The 27,048-nt window shown below is 35.0% G+C and overlaps 1 protein-coding gene across 1 annotated transcript in view; it reads left to right on the top strand.

Moving 5' to 3' along the window:
• The window catches only part of NUDCD1 (NudC domain containing 1), a 91,656-nt gene extending 65,410 nt beyond the window's left edge, over nucleotides 1-26,246 (top strand). The window contains exons 9-10 of the mRNA XM_001136325.7: nucleotides 23,435-23,594; nucleotides 25,619-26,246. Coding sequence (XP_001136325.4) covers nucleotides 23,435-23,594; nucleotides 25,619-25,911 — 453 coding nt within the window. The 3' untranslated portion in view covers nucleotides 25,912-26,246. The remainder of the gene's footprint in view (nucleotides 1-23,434; nucleotides 23,595-25,618) is intronic.
• The last annotated feature ends 802 nt before the right edge of the window (nucleotides 26,247-27,048 follow it).

The following is a 27,048-nucleotide window of genomic DNA, read 5'->3' as shown; positions in this document are numbered from 1 at the left end:
TGTTGTTTAGTTTTGACATAATCCCATACATGATTCCCTGAATTGTGATAAATAAGAGCTATCACATAGCTGCTCTTCTTTTTATTACCTTGGGTTAAATTTTAGAGAACCAGTTGCAGACGTGACTGATAGAAGGCTGTTGAATCTGACTAACTGGAGATTATTTGTTCTAATAATGAAGAATCTGGTTGTTCTTCTTAACGTTATAGTTTTAGGTGCTATAACTCTTAGATACTGATTTCTGCCAAACTTTTATAAGGAAGGCAGCTATATCTTAGGTATCATAAAATGCTGTGGTTTAAACGTAGCTTCCCTGAGAATTTCAGTTCATCTTAGTACTCCTGAGTATTGTTGATCAGTAGTTTAATGTTGGTCACTAAGATACCCCCAGTTTATGATACCTTTCTTCATTTCCTATGTTTGAGCATGTTAATTAAAACCAAGCAATGGCAAAAGAAAACCATTATTACTGATACATTAGAGTACCAAAGCTTAGTGGATCTGCTTACTAAGTCCTAGAATTTAGCAGATTTAACTATAGTCACAGGCAATGTTAAATCAGCTCTGGCTGCCCCTGGAGGGGCAGCTGAAACCTCTTCTTTCCTGAGGCCTCTAGCTCCTTATAGGAAAAAGTGATAGAACTGAGCAAAATACACCGATTTTTCTTACATTTACCAATCAAATGTGACTTCACTCCTCAGGAATTTATAAAAGCTAGAATGTTATAGCAGTGGATCTTCTCAGTGTCGTAGATGGAAACATCAAGAGTGGGGAAGAAGTCCAATATATAATAAAAAGGGACAATCTTTCCAGCTTCAAAGAAATTCCATATTTCATCTTCTTCATTTTACAGATTTATTAAGACAAGCTGAGATAGATGGAGTTTATATGGGATCAAAGCGAGAGTCAGTAGTAGAAACTAGATCTCTCGGGCTGCCAGTATGCTTTCCATAATTTTCCCTAAACAACAGGATCATAAATTTCTATTTGGAGTTACTAAGCTACTGCAGTTAGTACTTACTTCTGAATAAATACAGTTAGTCTTCTGTGTTCCTAAGAGTGTGAACAATAGATTTCTGTGGTAAGCAGGTTCTAGCCTCAGTAACTTAAGAATAAACAAATAATCCTTCACTGTACCATAGCTTTTATAGACAATATTTGATGAGACATTTCCAGTATTTTGTACATACCGTTTTAACTATTTAATCACATTTCAGAGTTTAATTGCTGGTTTAACTTCAATTAGTGTATAATTAAAACTAAAGATTCTTATCTTTGTTTCAGTTGGATTTTAAACCAAACTTTCTTTTTATAATTATAAGCCCTTTATGGTAGAAAAATTTTTATTTCTTTGGATATATATACAATCATGGGATTGCTGGGTCAGATGATAATTCTGCTTTGAGTTCTTTGAGAAATCTCCAAACTACTTTCCACAATAGCTAACTAATTTACATTCCCATTAGCAGTGTATAAGCATTCTCTTTTCTCCCCAATGTCACCAGCATCTGTTATTTTTTTACTTTTTAATAATGGCCATTCTGACTCATGTGAGATCCTAAATACTGAGTACATATGGACACACAAATAAAAACAACAGACACCAGAGCCTACTTGAGGGTGGAGGGAGGGAGGAGGGTGAGGATTGAAAAACTACCTGTCGGGAACTGTGCTTATTACCTGGTTGGCGAAATAATCTGTACACCAAACCCCCATGACATGCAATTTACCTATGTAGCAAACTTGCACAAGTACCCCTGAACATAAAATTTAAAAATTATAAGCATTTTGATTTTTCTATTACTAATTTTTATAAATATAGACAAAAATGCAGTGAAGTAAAAATGCATAAACGTATATGTAGAATGGATACTCATACAATGTTTGAAATTTGAAATTACCTTACATGGGAAGGTTAGTATATGTCCTTAGAGTTTTAGAAAATAATGCTGTAATGAAAAGGTCAGAACTCTATGTTTTAAATGACAAATATCCCAAAATAAGTTTCCTTTAAAGACATGGACATTAGGGTTAGAATTGCCATTTTGAAAATAAAATGTTAAATAAATAAATGAAGCAGCACAATAAAAGAAATATTAAATATCAGAACTGAATATTTAATATTTCTCTGAAATATTAAATTGGTCACTGAAGTGTAAAGCACAAATCAGAATTCAGATAGAATTGAAGATGAATTATTTTTACTTCTAAGAGCTATGCTGTCAAAATGTTAGCCTCTGGCCATATGGTGACTATTGAGCAATTGAAATGTGGCTAGTCTGCATTGAAATGTGGTATAAATATAAAATACACAACCAGATTTTGAAAACATGAAATACATAAAACATAAAATATTACAAATAGCCGGGCGAGGTGGCTCACGCCTGTAATCCCAGCACTTTGGGAGGCCGAGGTGGGCGGATCACGAGGTCAGGAGATCGAGACCATCCTGGCTAACACAGTGAAACCCCATCTCTACTGAAAATACGAAAAAAAACAATTAGCTGGGCATGGTGGCAGGCACCTGTAGTCCCAGCTACTTGGGAGGCTGAGGCAGGAAAATAGTGTGAACCTGGGAGGCGGAGCTTGCGGTGAGCCGAGATCGCGCCACTGCACTCCGGCCTGGGCGACACAGCGAGACTCCGTCTCAAAAAAAAAAATTATTACTAATAAATTTTTATATCAATTTTCATGTTGAAATGATAATCATTTGGATATGTTTCATTTAATAAAATGTTATTAAAGTTAATTTATCGTTTCTTTTAATGCTTAAATATGGCTACTAGATAATTTAAAATTATGTATGTGGCTTCCATTTTATTTCTGTTGGACAACACTGATCTGTATTAATCAAATTATATAGACTTGAATGACCAGAAGGTGAAAGGATATTTTTAAGTATTAGATTATGATGAATTTCTTAGATCAGATGATATTCATCTGTTGCTTAAGACAGGGGTCCCCAATCCCCTGGGCCACAGACCTTACAGGTCCCTGGCCTGTTAAGAACCTGGTTGCACAGCAGGAGGTGAGCAGTGGGTGAGCTCCGCATCCTGTCAGATGAGCAGCAGTCTTAGAGTCTCAAAGTGGCGTTATTGTGAACTGTGCATGCAAGGGATCTAGATTATGCACTCCTTATGAGACTAATGCCTGATAATCTGAGGTTTCATCCTGGAACCCCCACACACCCCTGCCTTTGTCCGTGAAAAAATTGTCTTCCATGAAATGTGTCCTTGGTGCCAAAAAAGTTGGGGACCACTGGCTTAAGATATAAAATTGAAACACCTGAAATAATATTTGTAACTTTTAAATAAACTCATCAAGACAGGAGGAAGAGTTACAAACAGAAAATAATTCTTTTAAGTTAATGTCATTATGAAAGGAAGTAGGAAAGGCAAGTGCTGTACATTGTTAATCCTTTCAAGAGGATATTAAGGATAGGATCAGAAGTTATTAGAGCATTTATAATAGTGTAAATAGTTATAATAGTTTAAAAAACATTTAAAAGGTATCTAAACCAGTGGTTTTTGGTCTCAGGACCCCTTTACATTCTTTTTTTTTCCCTCCATATTTTATTAAACTATTTGGAAATGAAAAATTTAAATTATTATAAAAAACAATTATCCATTACAAAAAGTCATTAAAAGTAATGAATAATCAAGTAATTTCATGTAAACGGCATTTTTACAAAACAAAATTGTTTAATTACTAACAATTCATTTGTAATTAAAATTAATGTTAGAAGATTTGAGATTTATTTTTTAATTAGGTTAAACATTGTCCTTGCAATTATGTTTCACTGAATAATTAGTATTCTTAGCAAGCCTTTTAACCACCCAATGGGTTTACTTTGCCTGTCTTTACCTCCTTAAGCTTTTTGGTGTACTTAATTTTTATATTTGGATTATATTTATCAAAACGTATCATATTAGAAATTAAGAAATTTTTTAAATATTCATTTTAAAATAATAACCTATTAACATAAATAATATTTTCTAATGAAAATTGGGATATTTTCCAGAGTAAAAAAAAAAAAGTAGGAGGAATGTCATTGTTTTACATTTTTGCAGATCTCTCTAATGTCTGCATTAATATAGTTGAATCCTTATATCTGCTTCTGCATTCAATCTCTTGCAATATGATACTGTAGTTGAAATATATTCAGATTCCTATAGATATATAACTGGAAAGAAAGGGATACTTAATTAACATTTGCAGTTAATGGTGAGTTTTTTCCTTTGATATTACACCAAAATTTGACATGCCCATTTCTTAAATATTAGTTGCAATGTAAACTTTTCATGCTCTGTTACTTTAAAATCAGTTGGTTTTTGAGACACTTTGAATGGATGTTTTTACCCATGACGATAACTTGGAAATATTGCTTCTCAGAGTTATGCAGACTTTCCAAATGCTAATCTATTTCATTATTCAATATAAACCGATACACACATAAGCATTTGTTAATATACCACTAATCTCACCAGAAAAGTGTTTAAGGATTGGCAGGCTATTATCCTCATGGTGATAAATATGAGTTCTTCAAAATTCTAAGTTTTATTCAAAAGCTGAAATTTTATCATTGGCAACAAATACTTTTGGGTGTTCTCCTTGAAGTGACAGACTTTGGTCATTTACTTTGGAAAAATGTTTGCCAAATCTCAATTCAGAATAACCATAGTTTGTCGACTGTTGTTTCAGGTAAAAATGATGTTCCATGAAAAAACAGCCATTTCAGTGTTTGCAACTCAAACGATTCCCAAGTGCTTCCCAAGTACAACCATGGTACTTTAGTATGCAGCAGAAGTGCTTTATGTGTACTTCCTATTTAGTCATGCAGAATACTAAAAAGACATATACTCAAGAGTCAAGATTTAATAAAATTAATCATTTTGACTTCTTTCTCAAGGACATTTTAAAGTGAAACTGGCCTTTTCTTTACAGTGAGTACGTGGCAGTGAAGAATGTAGCAACTTCAAGTAATTACTAGTATGTGGTGCTATTATTTGCAGTAATTTATGCTATCACTCCAGCAGTTTTACCTACTTTTCCTTTTGTACCATCCATACAAATTTAAAAATAGGGAGAAAGCAATTTACATCCTAGTATTATCATGAAAATAGTTTTAAGCCTATGGACCCCCTGAAGATGTCTCCCAGCACCCCCCTCCCCAACCCAATAGGGTTCTGCATATCATACTTTGAGAGTGGCTAAAGCAGAGATTGTGTGTATATGCCACTCACACAGTAACAGCACTAATTCTTAGAAAGTTACAGAATAATAGTTACGTCAAGAACTGTGAAGGTTCTGAGATTTTACCCCATTTACAGGCTAACAAGTTAACCTGCCAGTTTAATGGATTCTGGTAGGAGACAGGAAATTACTGGATTGGAGTCTTTATTACTTTGCACAGTAAACAGCATAAGCATTAGCATATTTATGCCAATTTCTCAAGTCTAAAATTCCCACTGGGCAAAACAGATGGGTCCAGATGGATTCCCACCTACATCAATAGGCTGTATTACAGGAGAGAAAACTTGAGCTTAGGGAACTTGAATCTGCTATAATGATCAGTTAGCATGTCTAACTGCTTGTTGTCATAAACATTTTGCCCATAGTACTGGAGGGAGGCACTCTATCTTCTAAGGTTGTTCATTATGCGAACATCCCTGTGTGAACAAAGTTCTTTGAGAAGGAATTTGGAGGAAAGAGACTTTATTCCAGTGAACAGTTTACAGACTGAGGAGATGTAGCCTTAGGCAGCCTTCAGTGTAAAATGAAGGTGTGTTCTAGAGAACAAAGAGAGGGTTCAGGGTTTTTTTTGTTTTTTTTTTTTTTTTTTTTTTTGAGACAGAGTCTCACTCTGTCCCCCGAGCTGGACTGCATTGGCACGATCTCGGCTCACTGCAACCTTTGCCTCCCAGGTTCAAGCGATTCTCCTGCCTCAGCCTCCTGAGTAGCTGGGATTACAGGTGCCCGCCATTACGCCCAGCTAATTTTTTGTATTTTTAGTAGGGACAAGGTTTCACCATGTTGGCCAGGCTGGTCCCAAACTCATGACCTCGTTATTCACCCACCTTGGTCTCCCAAAGTGCTAGGATTACGGGCGTGAGCTACCACACCCGGCCACATTCAGGTTTTATAGCAACAGTTCCTGCCCAGGTTCCCAAGCAGATCCGTTTATGCAAATGAATGAATTACAGCTTAGTTCTGATCGGTCAGCACAGCTGAGCCCCTTGGTCAATATAGTTGAGCCATGATTGATTGATTTACTTTGGAAGAATGTTTGCCAAATACCCAATTCTGAATAACCATAGTTTGAGCTGAATAACCACAGCTGAGCCCTGATTGACCGGGGCAGGTGAGCTCTGACTGGTTGGTTTTCAAGCATAAAACCAGAAGTCTCTGTCAAGTGTTTCTTTCAAATGGTGAGTGATGGGTGAGGGGATTCTGGCTGCTGTTTATTTTGGCACCAACAATAGGAACTGGTTTGACTTGGCTGTAGAAAAGGAGGTCCTGTCATACTTTTACAACAGCTTTCTGAGAACACAATAGGTGACCACTTCCTCACCCAGCCATGGCTGCCTGCTTCTGTTTTAACTTTGAGCACTTCAGCCATGGGAGTCCATTTTGTCTGTCCACTGGGGGCATTAATATTTGGAAAGGTATTAGAGAGTAAAGAGCAGTCAGTATCTCCGCTTTCAAAACATACAGAAGTTAAAGAGAAATGTAGAATTAACTTAAAACAATACGAAGTAAAACCACATATACAAGTATTTAAATTTTCTTTTTCTTAGTAGATTCCTTTAGCCCATAGAGAGTGGCTGAAGTGAGTAGTCTATTTTCTTGCCCTTGTAGTTTGATAACTGAAAGACGTTTTTTTTTGTTGCAACAGTAATTGCTGTTCATAACACCATGTAATGCAGTGCTCCATACCTGTGTGTGTATGTGTACTAGTACAGATGTGTATGTATAGGTATATATTATACTTCTTTATGGTATGTACTAGCCCTTACTAGTACATAGTGAGGCCCTGTGAGTCCTGAGGGCCTATGAGTCGTACTTGAAGAAAATTTACATTTAGAAAAATAATTAAACCGGGCAAATTATGTTGGTATGAAGTCATCATTTTAATAAAGTTTAAGTAGAAGTCTTTTATTAAAAATATATATTGTTTAAATAGCATTAATGTAAATTAAAATAAACAATGAATCAATGTTTTTGTGTTTTATGTTTTCTAGATCTCATCTCTTAACTACTTATATCTCCTTATGCCTTTTTCCTCTTGCCCAAGAAAGCAGTCCTAAATGTCTAATATTTCATTGTTAATATTTATTACTTATATGTTTAACAGCCCTTATCACATTTACCTCTTAATAATAGGTTAATTTCATGTTCTTGAACTCTATGAATGGAATCATAATCTGGAGTATTCTTTTGTGACTTTTTTTCTTTAAGTTTGTGAGAGTCAACCACATTGTCATGTATAGTTGAGTTTCATTCGTTTTGACTCTTACATAGTTTTCATCATGTATATATATGTAATTTATTCATTCTAGTGTGGATTTTTCATTTTCTTGACCTAGCAGTGCTAATGTTAACCTTTTTGAAACTTTCACCTTGTAGTCCTTGTGTAATTTTTATGTCTATAACAATACTGTAGGTTCAATTTGTAGCCTACTGTTTTAAAAATTAATATTGCCATGAGCATTTTATACTAATATATTGCATGCTGTCATATAGGCTTATACTGTAATTTAATCAGTTATCTAATGAATATGTTTCCCCTAGATTTTTAAAAATTACAAATATAATCATTTAAAATACCCCCCTACATGTATTTCTTAAATTATCTTAGAGTCTTGGCCTTGGATTAAAGTGTTCTACAAATATTGCAGAAGTTACCTGTCACCACTTTTAATGTAACCATGCCAACATTGAGCAAATAAATGTATATGGTGCTTACATTCAATTTCGAAGACCTGTTGGTAATCAAGACAGTCTCTACTTTTAAAACATACAGTCATGTGGGGAACAAGCATGTAAATAAATATTTATAACAATAATTATAGTGTAGGAAAGTGAGGAAAGAGAGTTGTATCAAGCAAATATTGCAATTTATGTGATATCCCAGAGATGATGGTTCTTTTGAGATTCAGAATCAGCACAGATTTGGCATGGCCAGAGTATAGAGTCTCAAAGAGACGTGTGCGTGTGTGTATGTGTAGCAATACTACTCAATACTATTTCCATCTTAATGGTTATGAATTGATATCTGAGATATGTGAATTATACATTGAGTTTCTTTGGCTCATATTGCAGTTGATTTCTGTATGCTTGTTTTAAATTCTGTTTGCTCCTATTGTACCTATTATCTATTTTTTAGCTTTTTGACTAGCATATGGGCCAGGCGCAGTGGCTCATGCCGATAATCCCAGACTTTAGGGAGCCAAGGCTGGAGGATCACTTGAGGCCAGGAGGTCAGGACCAGCCTAGGCAACATAGCGAGACTCCACCCCCACCTCTTGTGTATAAAAAAAAATTTGCCAGGTGTGGTGGTGCACACATCTAGTCCTAGCTGCTCAGGGGCCTGAGGCCCGAAGATCTCTTGAGCCCAAGAGTTGGAAGTTCCAGTGAGCTATAATGGTGCCTACACTCCAGCCTAGGCAACTTACAACAGAGTGAGACCTTCTCTCGAATAAAAGGAAAAAATAGCATATGATTTGATTTTGGGTCATAATTGTTGCAGACATTTCCCTTTGGCTGTTTTTGGTTAATATTGCTTATTTTTTCTCACTTTAATGACAGCCTTAAGTGTTTATGTATTTGAGTAATGTTTATATATTTGCCTTCTTGCACTTAGAAGATTATTGCCCTCATAAAAATCTGATAAATATTCATACTGTTTTTTGACATTTTTATTGTGTCCTAATCTTCTGTGTGACTCTTTGAGGTTTACTTTTAGTATATGAAAAAATCTTTTGAATAGTAAGCTGTTAAAAGTATGAATTAGCAAGTACTTGATTTGCCCAGAAGAAACTTATTAAATAAGGTAAATTTGTGTTGCCCCTGTTTTTGAGAAAGTGAAACTTATCATGAAAATCTTTAAAAAACAGATGGTGATATTTAGTTTCTAGCAAAACAGAAATTAAAGCACATTATGCTTTAATTAAAGTACTACCACCAAATCAGTGAGAAGATACTTTCTTCTGGAAGAGAGTTAGCAACAGCCAGGGCATTATTCAGGCAGCTGTCAACCATCTTCCCAGTACTCAACCTGCCTTTGCAGCTCCTCATTAATAGGCAGTGAAGTGGAGGGCATTTATTGCCTAATTAACCAGATACTCCCATAGACACACCTCTAACCTTGTTAATCAACCTATAAGGCTCTCATTTTTCTCCTCCAGGGAGCCCTTTCTCTGTCAGCATTCCATCTTCTTCTCCATAATGACAGTGGGTCTGAGATTTTTAGCCTACTTGCAAGCTAACAAGTTAGCCTATCACAGTTTCATAGATGCTGGTAAAAAGACATGAAACTCCTGTGTCAGACACAAAGGATAGTTTATTACTGACAGCAATAGCATTAACCCAGAGTATCAGCATTTGGACCAGTTCCCTGATCCTCAGTTTCCACGGGGAAATATGGAGATGGTCAGTAAGCCTTCCTGTACTTTGCTTAGAAGAAACATTATTCTACTGGACTTTAAACAAATCTGCCTTTTGCTTTGGAAAGAGATACTATATCTTCCTAGGTTATTTGCGTTATTTGCTTTACAAACATCCTTGAAATAGTAGTTGAGAATTAAGGACTTATATTTAGTGCCTCTGCTTCAAAGATATGCAGAAAATGTGAGTATTTAGGAAAATTGTCTCCCAGCAGCTTAAAGTTCAGGTATCACAGTAATGCTGACCTCAATATGAGTGTGGTTTTATTGGAGACATTTTAGTTTCTTTCGGGATTGTGAGAGTATATTGAATAATGTTGTTAATTATTGGTTGCCAATTATTATTACCTATGATGGACTTATGTGCAGAAGTCTTTAATTCCTTTTTTGCCTTTCATTCTCCTCTGAAAAGATATACTTTTAGTTGCAAATCTTATATTTTTTGATTCTTAAAATTCTGTACAGTGTCAAGCCTTCAGTGCAGTAGAATTCAGTCCTTTCCTTGGGATAGTAATGAAATGCTTAACTGATACTTTTTTTTTCTTAGAATCTGTGTTCATATATACTGAGCCTTTTTCCAGGAATATACTCTTCCTAGAAGCTGTTGTTTTAGCTAGGATATTTAATTATTTTCCTTCTAGAATCTTAAAGGGCAAAGCCATTTTTAGCAGCTATCATAAATTACTATCCCAGTTGGAAGGATTTTTATCAAATATAGCTTTTCTTTCTTCGCCAACCTTTTCCTAGGGAGACTGCCCCTCACACACTAGATGAGATGAAGTCTATGTTCCTGGCTGGAGGGATTGATAGATAGTTGATAATAAATGCAGTTTGTTTATTATTATTATCATTTGCTATGCATTTTGTGGATTTGACAGTAATATAAATAATAAACCTGACACATGAATACAATGACCTTATTTGTGACAAGGGTGACATAGCAGTGCAGTGGGAAAAGGATGGTCTTTTCAACAAATGGCACTGGGTCTGTTAGATATCTGTAAGAAAAAAAATTATTTTGACTTTTACATCATACCATATGCAAAAATCAGTTACAGATGGGCTGCATATGAAATAATAAACTATGATGATAAACATGAAGTAAACTAATAAAACTTTTAGAGGGAAACACAAAGTCATCTTTGTGGCCTTGGATTAGGCAAAGATTACTTGACTAGGAGATGTAAAAACACTAACTCCAAAAAAGGAAAGTGATCAATTGGATCAAAATTAACATCTATTTTTCAAAAATATGTCATTATGAGAGTAAAACAGAAACCTACAGAGAGGGGAATGAATTTGTAATACATGTGTTTGACAAATGATTCATTATCTGCAAGACTCAGTGGGCCAGGTGCCTGTTTTTATAAATAAAGTTTTATTAGAACTCAGTCATAGACATGTATTTATATGCTATCTATGGCTACTTACAAACTACAACAACAGAGTTTAATAATTTTAACAAAGACTGTATGACCTTTAGGCCTGAAATATTTACTGTCTGACCCCTTAAGTTTGCTGATTCCTTCTTTAGACAGTACTATACTGGCTTGATTACTGTCGCGTTACAGGAAGTTTCCGTTCAGATGGTGTTAGTCTTGATTTTTGTTTCCTAAATAGGTTTGGTTCTTGTAAAAACTTTACAATCAGCTTTTTAATTTGCACAAAAATGGCTATGGGGCTTTTAATTGGAATTGTGTTGGATCTGCAGGTCAACTTGAGGAGAATTGATACTTTAATGATATTGAATCTTCTGATCCATAAACATTGTCTCTTCATTTATTTAGGTTTTCCTTAATGTGTCCTAGCAGCCTTTTGAAGTTGTCAGTGTTATATTTAATCCCGATATTTTGTATTTTGGGATTCTAATATAATTAGTATTTTTTTAATTCCCAATTTATTTTGTGTATTATGTAGCAACAGTGTTACTTGACTTTATATTGTAACTTCGATAAATTATCTTTTTCCAGTTACTTTATTGTAGATACTCCAAGATTTCAGTGTACAGGGTAGTATCTGTGAATAAAGACAGTTTAACTTCTTCTTTTCCAATCTGCATACGTTTTATTTCTTTTTCTTATTGTACTAGCTAGGATATTAGATGCAATGCAGATATCAGTGATGAGAATAGGAATTCTTGTCCTGTTCCTAATCTTAGGAAGAAAGATTGAGTGGTTTACCATTAAATATGACATTAGTTCTAGAGTTTTTATTTAAGTAGAAGTCATGTTTACTTAGTTTGCTGAGTTGTTTTTTTTTTTTTTTTATCATGAAGAGGTGTTGAATTTTTAAGTGCTTAGTTATGGTGTCTCTTTAATCTCCTGTAATTTGGAATCGCAAGTTAACCAACATTTTTAACTTTATTTTGTACTTTTTATGTAGATTATCTTTTAATTAGATTGTATATCCTCATCGGGTTCAGATGTTGCATTTTTTTTTGCCAGGAATACTACATAAAAGATGTTTCCCTTGCAGTGCATCACATTAAGAGGAACTTGGTGTCATTTTTTCCTTTTCTTGTGGTGCGATATTTCATTATGTGATGTCTACCAGGTTTCTGTAATCTAAAGTTATCTTTCATTTTGAATTAATAAGTACTTTGTGTGAAGATCAAAGTAATCTTTTTAAAGGATTTAGTAGATTATGTCATTTCTCTATTCCTGTTCTCCCTATAGTAGGCTTCCTATGTGTTACATTTAGAATAATTTTCAGTGTCCTTACCATGGTCTACAAAGAACCTTCCAAGTTTCTGCAACTCACTGTAGGTGATACGTGTTTAATTGAGACTCAACACATGCACACACACATCTGATGCAAAAGTTTCACAAAACAGTACTATCCTTATTGTATGAGATGTACTCTAATATTCTTCTGTGGTATTTTAATGAAATAAAATAGAAAATCCTGTTCTTGATCTTCTAACTTGATTTTGCTACCAATGTGGAGACATAGTTTAAAAGAACACTGCCATCCAGTCCTGATTATCTTATTTTTCACCATTTTTTCCTAGTTCAGTTTTCTGGGTTGTGTTTTGCTTTGTGTTTTGAGATGGGTATCGCTCTGTCACCAAGGCTGAAGTGCATGCTCACTGCAGCCTAGACCTCCCAGGATCAAGCAGTCTTCCCACTTCCAGCCTCTTGAGTAGCTGGGACCACAGGTGCATCCCAACACGCCTAGCTAATTTTTGGATTTTTTGTAGTTGTGGGATCTCACTGTGTTGCCCAAGCAGGTGTCAGACTCCTGAACTTTCAAGTAATCTTTCCACTTCAGCCTCCCAATTGCTGGGATAACAGGTGTGAGTCACAGCACCCGGCAACTAGTTCACTTTTCTTTAGCTGCACTGGCCATTATGCTGTTCTTCAAACCTACTGAAACATGCTGTTCCCTTAGAGTCTTTGCATTTGTTATTATCTCTGCCTGAAATGTTCTACCTTTCCTCACTGTTTCCTTAGTTTATTCCTCTTATTCTCTTTATTTACCTCTGTTCACGTTGTCTTTTGTCCCCTATTAAAGCATAACCACATTATCCATCTTCTCACGTGCTTTTTTCTTTTTTTTTTTCTGTATGGAACTTTCTATTTTCTGATATGTATCTGTGTATTTATTTTATCTGGTAACATTTATATGTATCCTCCACTGGAATAGTCAGTAAAATGTTATGATACATCATAGTTAAGACCTAATTTGATAATTTTCAAAAAATGAAAAATAAGTATCAGTTTTAAAAAATATTTCTAAGTAATAGTTATGTGGCTTTTTAAAGTAGAAATTTAAGTGCATTTCCACCAGTTGTATTTTATACCACTTAGCTAAGATCTGACATCTTCCTATGCTTCAGTCTCTAGTCAAGGTAAAGAGATATTTAAGTATATAGGTAATTTAATGGGTGTTCAAACCAAAAAATGCAACCCAGGATTTACTTCTTTTCCATATTTTTTAGACATCAATTTTATATACAAAATAGACGAACAACTTATCTATACAACTTAACTGACAAAACTAGATTATAAGCATATTTATAGTATGTGAATTACCGTATCTGAACTAGTGTCTAGCCAGGGACACATTCTGGTGGTTAATAGTCGCTATAAAATGGACTTAGGGAGAACATGCAGGTGGTGGTAAAGAACATGAGTTTGGAAATATATCTGAATTTAAATTCTAGCTACCAGTTGTTAGCTTCTTGACTTAAATCTCTGAACTTACCAAGTTTGAGTTTCCTCTTTTAAATGGGATCATATTCTTAATTCTCAGTTAGCAAAGGTTAAATAAATAAGGTAGTAAATACAGATCAGCTAAATACTTGATGCATAGTAAGAACACAGTAAATAATTTTTACAATTTATTCTGTGTACAGAATATGAATTTGGAATTAAAGTTTCAATCTGGCATCCCAATACATACCTTCTGAGTAGATAAAACCTTTTTATTAATATTATTTTTAAATTTAATTTGGTATTAGAAGTGATTAAAAGTTGTCTAAATGTCTTCACTTTGACATTTAATCTTCAGTAGTCTTTAATTGCTAAGTGTTCTACAGAGAATAATAAGACAATTAATTGACTATTTGAAATGCATGCCAAATTTTCCCTAGAGAATATTTTACTCTAATTGTAGTCTTCATTCAAAGACTACAAAGGTAATTCAAAGGTAAATATAACCTTTTCTAGAGTAAACATAAGATAAGAAATGTGGAAGTATATTTTATTGCCCAAAGGATTTATGGAGTTTAGAGTTGTTTTTTATGCAGTAAGATATTTAGTTGGTATTAACAAGGAATGAATTTTCCAAATGAGTAAATTGCCTAAATAAGTTAATTTTTTCCATTCAAATACCAAAAATATTTAAAGCCTTCTTTTCCCCCTTGGAATCTTACTAAAATGTATTATTTGCCCAACATCTTACATAAAGCATTCTGAAGAGAAAGTAACATTTTGTTGATGGTTACATATCATCAGAATGAACATTAATTACCATACTTTGTATTTCTAGGTAATTACCATTAAAGGTATTTGAATTAAATGGGAGTCTTTGCCTACTTCATTAAAAAAAATGTCTTTTGTGTTTGTTTCCACTGCTCATAAGCTATTGGCTGCTTCATCTCACCTCTGGCAGTGCATGTACCCAAAGCCACAGTCCTTTTCTTTCTTATTTCCTGTTTTGCTCTTGGCTGCCAAGTTGTAAACTTGATGGAATTTTGTTCACAGTCAGAATAAATAGTTCTCTAGTGAAAAATGGGTTTTGTGGCACCTGTTCTTGACTCAGGAACCTTCTGAACATCTTGTACTTTTTTCTTCCAGGTAATGGCCCATGCTAGATAATGGATAATGTTTTACTTCCCCTGTTTTCCACTTCAAATTATGATGCAATATCCTTTTGTTATTCATATATTTTTTCTTTTTCTCATATTGATATTTTCTGTGTCTATAGGATTATACAGTAAGTATACTTTAATTGTGCTTTTTATCACACTTCATTTTAATTCACTTAGCAAAACTAGTTATTTTAGTCACTTTACTTTTTAATTTTAATTGTACTTTGCTGTTGGAAGAAAGAGCAAAGTACAATTGTACTGGAAGTACAATTGTTTTGGAAGAAATCCTGTTACCTAAACTTTTAGAGGTTGCAGGCAACAGAGAAAACCTTTGGTTATCTCAAGTCATGATGTGAGCATATATGGAGCCTGTGAGGAACAGTGGAAACAATCTCTTTAGATCTCATGGATAACTAAGGTCATTTTGGAAACAAATTCGCTGGCAAGTCAGACCTAAAGGAAATGTGGAACATTGTTTAGAAAATAGCACAAGTTCTGATGACCAGGCGATCTATTTGCCTCTTGATAATCAACTTGTTCTCTAAGTCAGTTCTGTGCTATTATGATCACATTGCCATCTTCTGTATTTGCTTCTGCTGAGCATACTTCTACTTACTGATCACTCCCTTCCTTTCTACATCTTATGGTTTCTGCTTACTGTACTCTCTAGCTATGTCTTCTGCCTCTCTTCTTAGCTTGAATTGTTTATTTTTTGGTATTTAAACTTCCTGAACAAGAGGACTTTATTGTTTTGGCTAACCACCATCCAGTATGGGAAGCATCTGTTCGAGAAAACACTTCATCATAACCATTTTATAAATCAATAGATTAAAGACGGTTAACTTTGGATTAGATGCCAACCCTTGATTCTGTTAGCAGAAGCCAGGGAAGTGGGTTCCTATAGTACATGGGTTGGCTACTTGTATATTTGGAACCTCTTGTAGATATTGAATTGTCACTGGTCTGTTGATTATAAGTTGAAATCCTAAGCTTTTTAGGCAAGTTAATAAATAGTGATCAAGGAAATTCCTGCTTTTGCCTAAAATGTAGAAAGTTGGAAAGATTGTCACGCCCATTGTAATAAAATAATGCTGGATTATTTATGGAATCATAACTTTTTAAAGACTCATCAGAAAGCTGAGCTTACAGGGCAGCCAACAGCTTAAAATCTAAGGAAAAGTATGTCAAGAAGAGATGAGATAGGGACACTGGTTCACCTGAACATTGGAGGGAGACAGGAGGACTGCCATGTAAGTGGGTAAGAAGGATTCAACTAAGATTGCTAAAGACGTGGTGTGACCCGTAACTGTCACCTAGCATTCACAGACACAAGGGAAGTTGCTCACACTTAAAGGATCTTCTTTATGGACCTTGGCGAGGGCAGGACATTAGAAAATGTCCTGGTTCAGAATTGGATTAAAGGGGTGTGTTCTCTGCTGTGGGAAAAGTATGAAGTCTTGCCTGCACTGTTTTTTTTTAAGTATCAGCAGCCTAAGCTGCTGAGGGAAGAGTGTCAAATCTTAGCTTGCCAAGCGTTCAGAAGAAGACCCATTGCAGCTAGAGGAGAAGATAAAGAAAAACCTCAAAACACCATCTCTATGCCTTGAGGGGCAGAAAATCATCCAGGTTATTAGAAGTCTCCTACCACTGGAAGAGGGCAGTATCTCTGAAAAAGCTCAAACCCTGAAACTGAGGTCACAGAGTACTGAGGCTGAACCAGACAGTAGAGAATGCTTTTCCTTGACTCCCCAACCCACATCCCCCTCACCATCAGGCTAGGAAGCACATCAAGCAACAAGTAACCACAGCCTACCACTAGAGAGGAAGTAAGAGCATAGACTCTGAGGTGAACATGCACAGTGAAGGCCTAAAGCTTGGGATGGAACAATACCATTGAGGAAAGTACTCGAGCAAAACTGAGTAACCTATGAATTATAGTGGAACTCAAAAGGAAAGTTAAAACATATTTTGTATTGAACGAAGATGAAACATGGCACACGTGGAATACAGCTAAAGCTTAGGGGGATATTTACAGCATTACATGTTATACTAGAAAAGAAAAAAGTGCCCCAATTTAGTAGTTTAAGCTTTCACATTAAGAAACTAGGAAAAGAAGAGCAAACGAAATCTAAAGCAAGCAGAAGGAAGGACACTGTAAGGATAAAAGTGGGAACCAGTTAAATTGAAAGAAGGAAATAATAGAGAAAACTAATAAACTAAAAGCTAGTCCTCTGAAAAGATCAAGATTGGTAAGTCTCTAGCCAGACTGAGGAAAAAGAAAACACAAAGTATCAACATCAGGAATAGCACTTAGGATGTCAATGGAGATCCTAAAGACACTAAAGTGTAACCAATGAAGTCTTATGCACAACTATATTTCCATGTATTTGACAATTTATATGGAACAAATTTTTTAAACTGCAAAATTACTAAAGTTCACTTAAGAAATAGATGAGACCTGGCCGGACACGGTGGCTCATGCCTGTAATCCCAGCACTTTAGGAGGCTGAGGCGGGTGGATCACGAGGTCAGGAGTTCAAGACCAGCCTGGCCAAGATGGTGAAACCCCGTCTCTACTAAAAATACAAAAATTAACCAGGCGTGGTGGTGGGTACCTGTAATCTCCGCTGCTCGAGAGACTGAGGCAGAGAATTGCTTGATCCTGGGAGGCAGAGGTTGCAGTGAGCCGAGATTGTGTCACTGCACTCCAGCCTGGGCGACAGAGCGAGACTCTCTCCAAAAAAAAAGAAAAAAAAAAAAAAAAGAAATAGATGAGACCTTATTAGTTATATCTGTTGAAGAAGATTAAATTCATTTTTAAAAACTTTCCAACAAAGAAATCTCCAGCCGCAGATGGCTTCACTGGTTTATTTTAACAAATGAAGAAACAATACCAATTCTCTACAAACTTCTAGAAAGTTGAAGAGAAAGGAACACTTTCCAACTTACTTTATGAGGCTAGCATTAGCCTGATACCAAAGACATTAAAAGATGAGAAAACAGGAAGAAAAAAACTAATATCCTCCATGAATACAGACACAAAGATTCTTAACGAAATATTAGTAAATGAAATCCATCAATAAGTAAAAAGGAAAATTACATTATGACCAAGTAGGGTTTATTCTGGGAACTCAGAGCTGATTTTGTTATTCAAATATCGTCAATCAGTATAATTCACCATATCAACAGACTAAAGAAAAATATTTGATCATCCTAGTAGTTGCAGAAAAAGAATATGAAAAAAAAATACCATTCATTTATGATAAAAATGCTGAGCAAACTAGGAATTGACAGAAACTGCCTCATCAGAAACCCTAGAGTTAACACCGTACTTCATGGTAAAAGACTGAAGGCTTCTGCTACAACTGGGAACAGGCCAAGATGTCTGCTCGCATTACTCCTGTCAAGCATAATGCTGGGAGTCCCAGGTAGGCAGTGAGGCAGGAAATAATAGTGAAAGGCATAAACAGCTATCAAGAGATTCTAATACCACCATGAAAAAAATGAAGCCAAACACCTTTTAGGCATTATCTTAAAATAATGCTCATGTTCAGTTTCTTTATCCACTCTTAGTTTGGAATCTTTGAATTGTTTTCATTTTGTTTTCCTTTTGTGGCATCTGGCCAACCTAAGAAGTAGCAAACATCTGGCAGTGGCAAAATCTTTATTTTATTTAGCTGTATGAAATACTCAGTTTTGAAGTAAAAAATAGGGAAGCTAGAATTTATTTAATAAGTAAAATGAGTATCACATAGTCTCTTACTACATACAGAAAGAAGTAAAGAATTCAACAATTCTTGCCAGGCACCAGTGGCTCACACCTGTAATCCTAGCACTTTGGGAGGCTGAGGCAGGAGGATTGCTTGAGTTGAGTTCAAGACCAGCCTGGGCAACATAGTGAGACCCCTCATCTCTACAAAAAATAAAAAAATTCCCCAGGCATGGCAGTGTGTGCTTGTCGTCCCAGCTACTCAGGAGGCTGGGGTTGGAGGATTGCTTGAGCCCAGGAGGTCAAGGCTGCTGTGAGCCATGAATGTGCCTCTGGACACCAGCCTGGGTGACAGAGTGAGACCCCATCTCAAAAAAAAAAAAAAAAAAAAAGAATTCAACAATTCTTTATATATCTCATTTTTTAATGGGATTCTTATGTCTCTCTGTAAATTATATGTAGTTACTGCCATCAAAAAATTGACTAGTTTGTTTACTTTGGATTTTAAACTTTAAGGTACTTGGTTTTGAGTATATGTTAAAAATCCAAATCTTATTTGAAACATGACTTTGTCCCTTTTCAGGGGCAGATCCATTTACTGAGGAATATATGCGTTATAGGAATATATAAAATTGAAAGCAATAAGCATACATTTGTAACCACTGATAAAAATAGAATTTATATGACAAAATGACAAGTAGAACAATGAATTCTGTATTTCTCATTTTTGAAATGGTACAAGAGTATAGAAATTTGTCTCAAATATGCTGGGATTAAGACAGAATAAGTGTATGTTATTTTTATAGCTATTTACACATTTCTGAGACATAAAATTGTATAAGAGCTGTAGCTGTGAGCTACGGGAAGATAACTTGAAAGCTGCTATGCTTTTCTGTCAGTGTTACTCATCTCATTCTTAAAATTTGAAATGCCATTAATATACAAAACAAAATGTTTTAAGAATGCTGGAAGGGTAATAATTAACATTAATACTTATTAAGGGCTTTCCTAGACAGGTAATAATCAACATGAACACTTATTAAGTTCTTTCTAAGCTTTGAAATATATTGTTTACTCATCATAACAATTGTGAAGTGAGTAGTAGTTACCATATTTATAAGGGGAATAAAATGGTTTAAATATCCTACCCAAAGTCATAGCTATCACCCTCAAAGAGCATATAAGTGAAATGAAGAAACAAACTCTATAGGAAAAGTATAAATAATTAGTTGCAATACACAATTTCTTTTTATTAGCATTAGGGAAAACTTCCTTGGAGGAGAAGATGCCATTTGCATATGGCATAGAGTGTATAATGGACAGGATATGCAACAGGTTAAAAAAAAGCATGAATAAAGGAATGGGGAAATAGGGGAGACAGTTTTGCAAATTGTGATCCAGTTTTGCTAAATGTTATATTTTAAGGAAAGTAATAGTGAATATTGAAAAGTATGCTGGGGTCAGGTTTCGAAAAGCTTTCAAAATGCCATTTAAGGCAATGTGGACCTTTTTTTTTTTTTCAAACAGTGGAAAGCTATAGAGGGAAATTACTGAGAAACTAACATTTCTGGAAGTGAGAACTAAAAGGCACAGAGAACTATGTACTAAGTCTAGAAGCTCTTGACCCTAGTCACCCTCTTGTTTGGTTAAGAACCTAATTATGAGATTTTTGCCTTACAGAATCTTCAGCCAATTATTCTAACTGTAAAATAGATAATTCCCAAATCTAAAGATAGATTAGCCTTGGTGAAGATATTACAGAAATAATCACTTTTTACATAACATTCATTTAAAAAAATTTCTTTACAATTTGGAGAAAAAAGGGCAGACTTCTAGTTCCTAAGAAGAATTAGCGTTGTGAGATGGGTGGTATGTTAGGTTGCTGTTATTACTGCAATGAATTGCTGCAGGTGTAGTGGTTGAAAACAACACAGACTTATTCTCTTACAATTTGGGAGGTCAGAAGTCCTAAAGTAATTTGTAGGGACTACATTCATTCTGGAGGCTCTAGGGGAGAATCCATTTCCTTGCCATTTCTAACTTCTAGAGGCCGCCTCCATTACTTGGCTTGTGGCCGGGCCCATCCTGTGTCTTCAAAGCCAGCAGTATATCATCTTCTAAACTCTGTCTATCCCCTTGATTTTGTTGTTATCTCACCTTCTGTGTCTGTGGCCCTCCTCCCTCCCTAAGAATACTTCTTAATACATTGAGTCTACCCACATATTCCAGGATAATCTCTCCATCCCAGGACCTTAAACTTAACCACATCTACAAAGTCCCTTTTGCTATATAAGGTAACTTATTCACAGGTTCCAAGGGATTTAGATGTGGACATCTTTGGGGGACGTTATTCAGCCTGCCACAGGTGGTATGTAAAAATATTAATAATCTAATATAATATGATAAATAATTTGATAGGAATAACATACATGATGCTGGAGTTCTCAGAATTCAAGCAGCTCATATAACCACGAGAGTGGGGGAATTCTGAGAGCAACTGATGGTTGAATTGAGTCTTAGAGGATAAGTGGGAATCTATGAGGTAAAAAAAATACAAGGAGTCCAAACAGAATGCCATGTCAAAGGTATGGCAAAGACAAGCTGTATGAAATTGCTAGTTTCACAATTAACAACACTTGACACAGTCGCCATAATGGAAATATGCGTAAGGTAAGTGGCTGCTGAAGTGAAGAAACATCTAAGTCAGACTGAGGGGCTCATAATAAGGCACCTACCTTCATTCTTATCCTCTTATTTTCATGATTGATCTCCCTTGGTGGTCACCTTTCACTTCGTGGTTCAAGGTCCTCTATTCTTTTCTCACTGCTGTCTCTTCAAGTATGGATGGACCAGAGATCATTCAATTATATTAATCCTCATAATATTCAATACATTCTTTAGGCACTTGGCTCATGAAAGTAGATGTGTTGTTGTGAAAATATTGTTTCAACTTGTATTTTATTTTAGCTGTTGTTTATTTTTCTTCTGTGAAAGCCCTTGGTTAAAAAAAATAGAGTATCAGAGTTGGAGTACAGGGAAGAGAGCTGAAGCAGTGTTAGGTCTGTCAAACCTTATAATAATAAAAGGCCAGTTAGGTAGTGGTGACTTTGAAAATAAACCTCATCTAGCCACTGATCATCGGGAGTAAGGAGAGAAAAGAAACAGTCTGTGGTCTCTGTGTGCTGGCCTTCTCCCCTTATTTTGTAGAGAGCAAGCACTGGCTCTACGAAGAAGCCCTATTTCCCTGGCATTGCTGGGGAGCAGAAGATGGGTTGCTCTGACACTGTATTCTCCTGTGACCAATAGCCTGTGTTGTCACAGCTTTACCAATAATAGGTCCCCTTGCTGGAGAGCCACTTCACAGCTTTCCCTATTGAATTCAGGTCAGGTCTCCACTTCTTACTTTAACCCAACCTTTTACGGTTCTCCAGTCTGCTTGCAAACTCCTAGAATCAATTACATATTTATAAGTACTGTGCATATTTTATATTTTCTACATTTGATGTGATTTTTGTTGGTATTCTGTTTCGTATTTTCAACTCTGATAATAACATTTCTCATAAAGAAGACTATCCTTACAACATGTCTTCATTTAGAAAAAGTATTGCTGTAGATGAAATTCAGTGAGTTTCAATTTGATGATTTTGTATTAAAATGCATTTCTTTAGGCATCAATATTGCAGTAACAATTATTGATGTGTTACAATAACAAATGTTGACATTATTGACATATTGACATTGATACTTTAATTAAGCAGTACGTTTAAGTAAATAGTTTTAAACATCTGAGTGTGAATTCCAGCATTGTGATATTTCTCTTTAGCCTAGAACAAGTTACTCAAACTCTCCAAGCCTGTTCTTTCATCCCTTAAATGAAGATAATAATAGCCTTGCGTGTTGTTAAGATTAGTATTTATAACATGCCTGGCATGTAGAGTGTGCTCATAAATTCTGGTAGTGTCATTGTTCTTGGTAATTATTACAAGTTAGCATTAGTAAACTTCATGTGTGTATTCTATGGCCTAAAAATAGTCTGCTTATAAAATTGGTGTTTTATATCAGCAGTCCCCAACCTTTTTGGCACCAGGGACCAGTTTTGTGGAAGACAGTTTTTCCATGGGCCTGTGGGGGCTTGGTGGATGGTTTCAGGATGAAACTGTTCCACCTCAGATCATCAGGTATTAGTTAGATTCTCATAAGGCAGACAGCCTAGATCCCTTGCATGTGCATTTCACAATAGTGTTCACCCTCCTGTGAGAATCTAATTCCACTGCTGATCTGACAGGAGGTGGAGCTCAGGCAGTAATGCTCCCTTGCCTGCTGCTCATCTCTTGCTGTGCGGCCCACTTCCTAAAAGGCCACTGACTGGTACCAGTCTGCGGCTCAGTGACTGGGGACCCCTGCTTTATATCGTGTTTTAAACTATTTACTAACAATTAAGAGGTGGTATATCACGTGGTGATTAAGAACATAGACTCTGGGTCCAAATTTCAGCTCCATGTCTTATGGCCAGGCTGACCATCGACAAGTTACCTAAATGCCTTGTGCATCACTTTCCTCAGCTTTGAAATGAACATAACAGTAGCACATTTATCTCAGGGATATTATGAGGAGTCAATCAGATTAAGTATATAAAAAGTATAAAACAGTTGCTGACACTTAATGCTGGCTGTCAGCTTCTGCCATTGTTATTGTTGCTATTATTAATTTATTGTTGAGTAAATTTTTTTTTTAATCACTTTTTAGGTGAATCTTGGAAGCAACCAGTACCTTTTCTCTGTCATAGTGGATCCTAAAGAAATGCCCTGCTTCTGTTTGCGCCATGATGTTGATGCCCTACTCTGGCAACCACACTCCAGCAAACAAGATGATATGTGGGAGCACATCGCAACTTTCAATGCTTTAGGTAGGTATAAAGCAAACTCTTTGACATTTTCCATGAAATCAGAAATACAGTCATCATTCATTTAAAGTTCATTTCTTTTTTTTCTTTTTAATTTGAGCTGTCCTGATTACATTTAGATTGATTTGTGCTATGATTTGTTTGCTTGTACTAGTTGTGAGTGTTAGCACTGTTGGAACATTTAGACTAATCTGTTTTTATGCTTGTACAGAAGATCAACACAGAATAGAAATGAAAGTGGTTATCTGACCACTTGAATTATTCTAATAAGTCATTTGCTTTTTCTAATTCTGTAAGCCATATAATACTGGAGTCTGAGCAAGGAGCTTGATAATACCCTACATGGAACTGGTGTTCAAGTTTCTTCAGAGTAATCTTCAGAAACATCATAGAATTCCCCTAAGGTGCAATGCACATTAGGAGACATCTTTTGTCAAAATTAAGTACAAAAGAGAGCCATTATAATGAAAATACTTATGGAAAGCGGTGATAAGCAGAAATTAAATTTATTTGGTAGGATAAAAGGAAAAAAATCAGTTTTAAAATTAGGGCTTGACAATGTTTAAACTACTTAATTATAGACGTATGCAATCATTGATTTTCTGTCAAAATGCATTAGTATTGTGTGACAGAAATTTTTTATGTTAATTAGCCACAGTTGTTGCTTTATTGAAAGGTTATTTTAAACAGGCAGCAAGAAGTGAAGTTACGTATTTTGATGGCTATATGTGCACAACCCTAATTGTAGAAGAAATTTATTAATTATCCCTTATAGTTAATAATGTAGGCTGCTAAACTGGTTCAGACTCCAAATGGATTTTTATGACCTGAAGTACAAAGTTTGGTTAACTAATTTAACCATATAATTTTTAGCCTCCCTACTATAATGCTATTTTTTAATTATCTATGCTTTGGTCAGAAGAAAGCTCTATCATATCATCTTTAGATGCTCAGATGTTCTATTTGTATCCCCAAATCCCCTATTATAGAGGAATTCTATGCTTAATTCTAAGTTAAATCAACATACATTAGATATGTACTCTTGAAATATTATATACATTATTCTGTCAAGGTTAGCCTGGATAGCTACTTTAAACTATTTAAATAGGTATCTAAATCTTCACTTTTCCTGCTTCAAACCTGCTTAATATTTTTAAAAACAGTATTGATCTGCATGTGCTCAGTAGTTCCTTTGCTTATTCATTGTTTGATGAGATCTCAATTTTAATTAATGTTATATTCTTCTTTTACATGATCATAAATACCTAACATTTGCTAACCATGTCACAATCTAAAAATCATAATTTATATTTTGGAATATAAATGTTGTTTTAATCCAAAAAGATACTTTTTAAACATGTACATGAATTAAGATAAGGATTTTTTTCAGTTTAGAGACTTGAAATTATTTTTGAAGTTATAGTGATCAACATTCTACTTGTGGGGGCTAAAAGTACAAAAAAATCCGGTTACAGTGTTGGTATTGATGTATAAAAATATCACTAACATTTTAGGGATAATAAGAGAATGCATCACGAATACTAGTACATTCAGGGATACATTATGAACAGAAACCTAAAATAACTTTATGATGGTATCCTATACACATTTTCCAATTTATTTAAGAGGAAAAAAATGATTCTGTGATGCCCTATCCGTAACTCACAAAGCTAAATATTAAATTGGCACTTAAAGATATTTTGTCATGTATTGAGTGTTTTAGATTTTAGAATTTTAGTGTTCGAATTATTCGTGGAAATTAAATGAAAGTATATTACGCTTTTTTTGAAGCGAGAAAGCCATATCTGTTTTGTTCCTTAGGAATTAAAGTCGTATTTTTGTACCAGATGGGAGAGACTGATTGTGGCTAATCATTAATGATTCAGAATTATATACCTTATGGTATATATTTTACTTGGGCATTTTAATTTGTAATAAACATTGCAAAATATTAAATGTTAAATCATCATTTTTCCCCTTCTGTTTAATATATAGTTTTTCTTTTGTTTGTCTCATATTCTTGGCAGGCTATGTCCAAGCATCAAAGAGAGACAAAAAATTTTTTGCCTGTGCTCCAAATTACTCCTATGCAGCCCTTTGTGAGTGCCTTCGTCGAGTATTCATCTATCGTCAGCCTGCTCCCATGTCCACTGTACTTTACAACAGAAAGGAAGGCAGGCAAGTAGGACAGGTTGCTAAGCAGCAAGTAGCAAGCCTAGAAACCAATGATCCTATTTTAGGATTTCAGGCAACAAATGAGAGATTATTTGTTCTTACTACCAAAAATCTCTTTTTAATAAAAGTAAATACAGAGAATTAATTATTCTAACATATTGGCCTCTTTGTACTGGAAAAGTATTCAGTGGTACCTGGAGGTCTGGACAGTTATACTGTAACCTCTTAAGTTTTAATGTGCTAAATATATCTTGTATGATTTTTTATTTTTTAAATAACATTGGAAATATATTCAAGAGATTATGATTCTGTAAAGCTATGGAATGAAGCTGCAGATTTAGAGAACATTGGCTTCTGAAAAAAAAAAAGAGTGAAGATAGTACTAGCAAGTATACTTATTTTTTAAAACAGGCTAGAATCTCATGTTTTATATGAAAGATGTACAATTCAGTGTTTAAAAATAAAAATATTTATTGCGTACTCTGTTCGTTGATTAGTTGCTACAGGCTGTACCTATAAGATGTACAGGATAATAGTTAAATGTTGAGTATTGTACATATGTATTTAAGTGGATTGAATAACTGAGTCTACATGGAGGGGGAAATGCTAGAGAACAGCAGGTCTAATATTTTTTAAGTTTACTGAGAGACCTTTATTATTATTTTCAAATTAAGTGTAGCTTTATGTAACTTTTAGCCAGTTGCTCTGCCACAGACATAGACAAAGAGAGATAAGATTTCACATTATCCATCAGTGCATAACAAACCACACCAAAACTCAGTGGTTTAAAACAAGGACTTTTATTATTTTTCACGATTCAGTGAGTTGGCTGTCTCTGCTGTACAGGGCCTCTCAGCCTCCAGTAGACTAGACGAATCTTCTTTCCATAGTAGAGAAAACATCTTAAGAGAGCAAGCTCCAATATGCAAGAGCTTATCGATCCTGTACATCTATCATATTTACTAATGTTGCATTGGACAAAGCAAATCACATGGCCAAGTCTAGAGTCAGAATGAGTGGACTACACAAGCTGACAGCGGATGATATGACTCATTGGGGGCCATTGATGGAACAATCTTACCACACAAGGACAAATTATAATTTATCCTTGTGGCTCTCTTTATTTTTCTAACAACTTCAACAAAATAATCCTGTTTATATGTTATAGTTTCTTGCCACAAATTTTGTTTTTTCAAACTTAACCTTTCCAGGTTTGTTTTAGTATGTATGTACCTGGAAATTTTTATTACTTTTTATACCATTTCAAGATATGTATCTTATA

Source organism: Pan troglodytes, chromosome 7, assembly GCF_028858775.2.
Source record: "Pan troglodytes isolate AG18354 chromosome 7, NHGRI_mPanTro3-v2.0_pri, whole genome shotgun sequence".
In the NCBI taxonomy this organism is placed as follows: domain Eukaryota; kingdom Metazoa; phylum Chordata; class Mammalia; order Primates; family Hominidae; genus Pan; species Pan troglodytes.
The sequence above is the reverse complement of the archived record's forward strand: the minus strand, read 5'-3'. Positions and strand labels throughout refer to the sequence as shown.